At 46.1% G+C, this 7,500-nt stretch overlaps 1 protein-coding gene across 1 annotated transcript in view; it reads left to right on the plus strand.

Annotated features, from left to right (window-relative positions):
* LOC110489352 (stromal membrane-associated protein 2-like) overlaps window positions 1-7,500 on the plus strand; it is a 37,661-nt gene that overhangs the window by 28,214 nt on the left and 1,947 nt on the right. The window contains exons 5-9 of the mRNA XM_036971826.1: window positions 4,904-4,963; window positions 5,070-5,133; window positions 5,606-5,820; window positions 5,853-6,027; window positions 6,314-7,500. The exon at window positions 6,314-7,500 is cut by the window's right edge and continues 180 nt beyond it. Of these exons, the coding sequence (XP_036827721.1) occupies window positions 4,904-4,963; window positions 5,070-5,133; window positions 5,606-5,820; window positions 5,853-6,027; window positions 6,314-7,500 (1,701 nt within the window). The remainder of the gene's footprint in view (window positions 1-4,903; window positions 4,964-5,069; window positions 5,134-5,605; window positions 5,821-5,852; window positions 6,028-6,313) is intronic.

Here is a 7,500-nt window from a genome sequence, read left to right on the forward strand (position 1 = left end):
TGTAGGGACGGCAGGTAGCCTAGTGGTTAGAGTGTAGAGGAGGCAGTGTAGCCTAGTGGTTAGAGTGTAGAGGCGTCAGGGTAGAGTGTGGAGGTGGCAGGTAGACAAGTAGTTAGAGTGTAGAGGCGGCAGGGTAGCCTAGTGGTTAGAGTGTAGAGGCGGCAGGGTAGCCTAGTGGTTAGAGAGTAGAGGCGGCTGGGTAGCCTAGTGGTTAGAGTGTAGAGGCGGCAGGGTAGCCTAGTGGTTAGAGCGTAGGACTAGTAACCAAACGTTGCTAGTTCAAACTCCCGTGCTGACAAGGTACAAATCTGTCGTTCTGCCCCCTGAACAAGGCAGTTAACCCACTGTTCCTAAGCCGTCATTGAAAATAAGAATTGGTTCTTAACTGACTTGCCTAGTAAAATAAAGGTAAAAAAATAAATAATAATTCAATATTATTGTGTGCCTCACGGAGTTGTGGCTGAACAACGACACAATCATCATACAGCTGGCTGGTTATACGATGTACCGGCAGGATAGAACAGCGGCGTCTTGTCAGACTATGTATTTTTGTAAATAACAGCTGGCGCACGATATCTAAGGAAGTCTATTGCTCGCCTGAGGTAGAGTATCTCATGTTAAACTGTAGACCACACTATCTACCTAGACAGTTTTCATCTGTATTTTTCGTAGCTGTTTACATACCATCACAGACTGAGGCTGGCACTAAGACAGCATTGAATGAGCTCTATTCCGCCATAAGTAAACAAGAAAACGCTCACCCAGAGGCGGAGCTCCTAGTAGCCGGGGACTTTAATGCAGGGAAACTTAAATCCATTTTACCAAATGTCTATTAGCATGTTAAAAGTAAAACCAGAGGAGAAAAAAACTCTAGACCACCTTTACTCCACACACTGAGATGCATATAAAGTTCTCCCTCACCCTCCATTTGTCAAATCTGACAATAATTATATTCTCCTGATTCTCGCTTATAAGCAAAAATTCAAGCAGGAGTGACTTGATCAATAAAAAAAGTGGTCAGAGGAAGCAGATGCTAAGCCACAGGACTGTTTTGCACAGACTGGAATATGTTCCAGGATTCCTCATTGGCTTAATCAAGAAGTGCATCGATGACGTCGTCCCCACATTGACCGTACGTACACACCCCAACCATTAGCCATGGATTACAGGCAACATCCACACTGAGCTAAAGGCTAGAGCTGTTGCTTTCAAGGAGCGGGACACTAATCCGGAAGCTTTTAAGAAATTCCGCTATGCCCCCTGACAAACTCTCAAGCAGGCAAAGCGTCAATACAGGACTAAGATCGAATGGTACTACACCGGCTCTGACGATCGTCAGATGTGGCAGGGCTTGCAAACCATTACAGACTACAAAAGGGAAGCACAGCCGAGAGCTGCCCAGTGACACGAGCCTATCAGACGAACTAAACAATTTTTATGCTCGCTTCAAGGCAAACACTGACACATGCATGACAGCATCAGCTGTTCCAGAAGACTGTGTGATTATGCTCTCCTCGGCCGATGTGAGTAAGACCTTTAAACAGGTCACAAGGCCACAGGGCCAGGCGGATTACCAGGACGTGTACTGCGAGCATGCTCTGACCAACTGGCAAGTGTCTTCACTGACATTTTCAACCTCTCCCTGTCCAAGGGAGAGGTTGAAAAGGAGCTCCTGAAGTGTGCCTCTATCATTGCCAAGCCTATCTCTGACCTTTTTAACCTGTCTCTCCTTTCTGGGGAAGTTTCCATTGCTTGGAAGGTAGGCAAGAATCGTCATTTATTTAAAGATCAAGCTGATCCTAACTGTTATAGGCCTATTTCTATTTTTCCCTGTTTATCAAAAGTGTTGGAAAAACTTGTCAATATCAACTGACTGGCTTTCTTGATGTCTGTAGTATTTTCTCTGGTATGCAATCTGGTTTCCACTCAGGTTATGGATGTGTCACTGCAACCTTAAAGGTCCTCAATGATGTCACCATTGCCCTTTATTTTAAGCAATGTTGTGCTGCTATTTGTGTTGACTTGGCCAAAGCTTTTGATACGGTAGACCATTTCATTCTTGTGGGAAGGCTAAGTAGTATTGGGTGTCTCTGAAGGGTCTTTGGTATGGATTGCTAACTACCTCTCTCAAAGAGTGCAGTGTATGAAGTCAGAACATCTGCTGTCTTAGCCACTGCCTAAGGGAGTACCCCAAGGCTCGATCCTAGGCCCCATGTTCTTCTAAATTTACATCAACAACATAGCTCAGGCAATAGGAAGCTCTCTCATCCATTTAAATGCAGATGATACAGTCTTATACTCAGCTGGTCGCTCCACAGATTTTGTGTAAAATGCTCTACAACAAAGCTTTATTTGTGTCCAACAAGCTTTCTCTACCCTTAACCTTGTTCTGAACACCTCCAAAACAAAAGTTATGTGGTTTGGTAAGAAGAATGGCCCTCTCCCCACAGGTGTGATTACTACCTCTGAGAGTTTAGAGTACATCGGAATATGGCGAGACGGTACACATGGTACACTATCCTTTTCTCAGCACATATCAAACCTGCAGGCTAAGGTTAAATCTAGACTTGGTTTCCCCCTATCGTAATCGCTCCTCCTTCACGCCAGCTGCCAGACTAACCCTGATACAGATGACCGTCCTACACATGCTAGATTACGGAGACGTAATTTATATATCGACAGGTAGAGCGGCTAGATGTTCTTTACTATTCGGCCATCAGATTTGCCACCAATACTCCTTATACAGTGCCTTGCAAAAGTATTCATCCCCCTTGGCGTTTTTCCTATTTTGTTGCAGTACAACCTGTAATTTAAATGGATTTTTATTGGGATTTTCATGTAAAGGACATACATAAAATAGTACAAATTGGTGATGTGAAATTTTAAAAAGTAACTTGTTTAAAAAAATTCTAAAAAACAAAGAACGGAAAAGTGGTGTGTGTATATGTATTCACCCCCTTTGCTTTATGGAAGAGTGTCCAAAAAAATCCATTGCTTATAGAAAAACAAACACATTTGGAGGTCGCCAAAAGGCATGTGGGAGATTCCCCAAACATATGGAAGAAGTTACTCTGGTTAGAAGAGACTAAAATGTAGCTTTTTGGCCATCAAGGAAAATGCTATGTCTGGCGCAAACCCAACAACATGAAGCATGGTGGTGGCAGCATCATGCTGTGGGGATGTTTTTTATCAGTAGGGACTGGGAAACTGGTCAGAATCGAAGGAATGATGGATGGCGCTAAATTCTTGAGGGAAACCTGTTTAAGTCTACCAGAGATTTGAGGCTGGGACCGAGGTTCACCTTCCAGCAGGACAATAACTCTAAACAAACTGCTAAAGCAACACTCAAGTGGTTTAATGGGAAACATTTATGGCCTAGTCAAAGCCCAGACCTCAATCCAACTGAGAATCTGTGGTATGACTTACAGATTTCTGTACACCAGCGGAACCCATCCAACTTGAAGGAGCTGGAGCAATTTTGCCTTGAAGAATGGGCAAAAATCCCAGTGGCTAGATGTGCCAAGCTTATAGAGACATACAAGAGACTTGCAGCTGTAATTGCAGCAAAAGGTGGCTCTACAAAGTGGGGGGGGGGTAGTTAAGAGCACTCAAGTTTTTTTGTCTTCTTTCTTGTTTGTTACACAGATTGTCTCTCAGCTTTGTGGCACTGATGTTTAGGCCGAGGTTTGTATCGTTTTTTGTGTGCTCTAGGGCAACGGTGTCTAGATGGAATTTGTATGCGTTGTCCTGGCAACTGGACCTTTTTTGGACACCATTATTTTTTGTCTTACTGAGATTTACTGTCAGGGCCCAGGTCTGTCAGGGCCCAGGCCTGTCAGGGCCCCAGGTCTGTCAGGGCCCCAGGTCTGTCAGGGCCCCAGGTCTGTCAGGGCCCAGGTCTGTCAGGGCCCAGGTCTGACAGGGCCCAGGTCTGTCAGGGCCCAGGTCTGTCAGGGCCCAGGTCTGTCAGGGCCCAGGTCTGACACAATCTGTGCAGAAGATCTAGGTGCTGCTGTAGGTCCTCCTTGGTTGGAGCTAGGAACACAAGCATTTCGCTACACCCGAAATAACATCTGCTAAATATGTGTGTGTGACCAATACAATTTAATTTGATTTGATGGTGTGCAAGGTGAATACGTGGTCTGCCGTACTGTACTTTGGTTAAAAAAAAACAATTTGACATTTGCTCAGTACATTGTTTTCACTGAGGAAATGTGCGAGTCTGCTGTTAATGATCATGCAGAGGATTTTCCCAAGGTTGCTGTTGACGCATATCCCACGGGAGTTATTGGGGTCAGATTTGTCTCCACTTTTGTGGATTGGGGTGATCAGTCCTTGGTTCCAAATATTGGGGAAAAAGCCAGAGCTAAGGATGATGTTAAAAAGTTTAATTATAGCCAATTGCAATTTGTGGTCTATATATTTTATCATTTCATTGAGGATACCATCAACACCTCAGGCTTTTTTGGGTTGGAGGGTTTTTATTTTGTCCTGTAACTCATTCAATGTAATTGGAGAATCCAGTGGGTTCTGGTCGTCTTTAATAGTTGATTCTAAGATCTGTATTTGATCATGTGAATGTTTTTGCTGTTTGTTCTTTGTTATAGAGCCAAAAAGATTGGAGAAGTGATTTATCTCCGTTTTGGATCGATAACTCTTCATGTTGTTGTTTGTTTAGTGTTTTCCAATTTTCCCAGAAGTGGTTAGAGTCTATGGATTCTTCACTTACATTACACTGATTTCTGACGTGCTGTTCCTTCTTTTTCCGTAGTGTATTTCTGTATTGTTTTAGTGATTCACCATAGTGAAGGCGTAGACTCAGGTTTTCTGGGTCTGTATGTTTTTGGTTTGGATAAGTTTCTCACTCTCTCGATCATCTGACCTCTGCTTCTCCCTCATTTAGAAAGAGAAGACCTGTGAAAACATCCCCATGGAGCCAGTAGTGTTTGAGAAGATGAAGTTGGTGAGTTTGAATGTGTGTACAGTATTCTACAAAATATCTTCTATTCTAGGTTTGGTATTTATTTGTCTTCAGTTATTCATGCTGTCTTTGTTGTTGACTCTTTCAGAAGAGAGAAAACAGCCCAAAGACACAGACCCAGTCTCCATCTATCTCAGACCTCCTAGGACTTGGTATCAGTACACCTCTCTACACATACAAATAGATTAGGTCAATATCTGTAGCAACATTGGCCTGGTCCTATATCTGTTTGTGCTCTTGCCAACCCAATAATTAATGGTAAAGTCAAACACGACAAGGAGTTGACGAGAGCACAAACAGGCCGTCTAAATAGTACTGACGTGTCCAAAAACTCACGCTCTTTCTCTGTCTCTCTCTCTCTCTCTCTCTCTCTCTCTCTCTCTCTCTCTCTCTGTCTCTCTCTCTCTCTCTCTGTCTCTCTCTCTCTCTCTCTCTCTCTGTCTCTCTCTGTCTCTCTCTCTCTCTCTCTGTCTCTCTCTCTCTCTCTCTGTCTCTCTCTCTGTCTCTCTCTCTCTCTCTCTCTCTGTCTCTCTCTCTGTCTCGCTCCCTGTCTGTCTCTCTCTCTCTCTCTGTCTCTCTGTCTCTCTGTCTCTCTGTCTCTCTGTCTCTGTCTGTGTTTTTCAGACGCTCCTGCTCCTCATGCTGTTGTATCTAATGGTAGATCCAGCCCTGGAGAGAGGGGGTGTCCTGCGGCGGCTAACCCAGCTACGATGCATTCTGACCTGAATCTATTCAGCCCCCTGCCTGCCTCCTCCACCACCTCCACCAAGACCACAGTGAGATTCAGAGAGAGGGACCAGTTATACACAGACAGATTGACAAACAAACAGACAGACACACTAACCTGTGTGACAATCTCTCCTCTCTCCAGCCGGTGGGTAGCTCCATGCCCAGGGGTTGTGTGGCTGCATCGGTACCCGAGAACCTCAGCCTGTTCCTGGACTCAGCACCCAGACAGGAGGGCTCTAGGACAAAGATGTCTAAGGACTCCATCCTCTCCCTCTACGGAACCACACCCACATGGCACCAGAACCTGGCTGCACGAGGTAAGAGAAGTGGTGGTCACTGTGTTGATCATCTTTGATGTCCTTGGACTGTAAATGAACCTAGGTTATGGTATTCTATGGCTACATTAGTGGCTCAACTGTGTTTCTTCTGTCGGTATAGGTTTGTACCTCCAGCTGATTTTGAGTAGAAGTGGTCACTATTGTTTTTTTGTAACTGTCCTTTACCAACGGTCATTTTTAATCAAGTCTAATGATAGTTCACAGAACATGCTAAGGCTACCAACTTTTACCCTTAAACAGTGGCAAACATTTATTTTATCTCCAGCTGGCCTGTACATGAACCCAGCCCAGCTGGGCTACTACGGATCATACCATTCCCTGGCCACGCAGGGGGGAGCGATGGGAGGAGGCATGATCACATCACACTCCATGATGGCCCTGAGTGGTCAGCAGCAGAACGGTGTGATGGGAGGACCGCAGAACGGAATGGTACTAGCACAGCAGAATGGAATGGTACTAGCACAGCAGAATGGAATGGTACCAGCACAGCAGAATGGAATGGTACTAGCACAGCAGAATGGAATGGTACCAGCACAGCAGAATGGAATGGTACCAGCACAGCAGAATGGAATGGTACCAGCACAGCAGAATGGAATGGTACCAGCACAGCAGAATGGAATGGTACCAGCACAGCAGAATGGAATGGTACCAGCACAGCAGAATGGAATGGTACTAGCACAGCAGAATGGAATGGTACTAGCACAGCAGAATGGAATGGTACTAGCACAGCAGAATGGCTTTATGGCTCAACAGGGTGTCATGGGGCAAGCGGTCAACACATCCCCGTTCCTGGTAGGAGTGCCCCACAACATGATTGCTCAGCAGCAAAGCATCATGGGAGCTCAGCATAAAGGTATGATGGGAGCTCAGCAGAACGGCATGATGGGAGCTCAGCAGAACGGCATGATGGGAGCTCAGCAGAACGGCATGATGGGAGCTCAGCAGAACGGCATGATGGGAGCACCGCAGAACGGCATGATGGGAGCTCAGCAGAACGGCATGATGGGAGCTCAGCAGAACGGCATGATGGGAGCACCGCAGAACGGCATGATGGGAGCTCCGCAGAACGGCATGATGGGAGTTCCGCAGAACGGCATGATGGAAGTTCCGCAGAACGGCATGATGGGAGCTCAGCAGAACGATATGATGGGAGCTCAGCAGATCGGCATGATGGGAGCTCAGCAGAACGATACGATGGGAGCTCCGCAGAACGGCATGATGGAGGCTCAGCAGAACGGCATTATGGGAGCACAGCAGAACGGCATGATGGGAGCTCAGCAGAACGGCATGATGGGAGCTCAGCAGAACGGCATGATGGGAGCTCCGCAGAACGGCATGATGGGAGCTCAGCAGAGCGGCATGATGGGAATTCCGCAGAACGGCATGATGGGAGCTCCGCAGAACGGCATGATGGGAGCTCAGCAGAGCGGCATGATGGGGGCTCAGCAGAAC

This window comes from Oncorhynchus mykiss, chromosome 32 (assembly GCF_013265735.2).
Source record: "Oncorhynchus mykiss isolate Arlee chromosome 32, USDA_OmykA_1.1, whole genome shotgun sequence".
Lineage (NCBI taxonomy): Eukaryota > Metazoa > Chordata > Actinopteri > Salmoniformes > Salmonidae > Oncorhynchus > Oncorhynchus mykiss.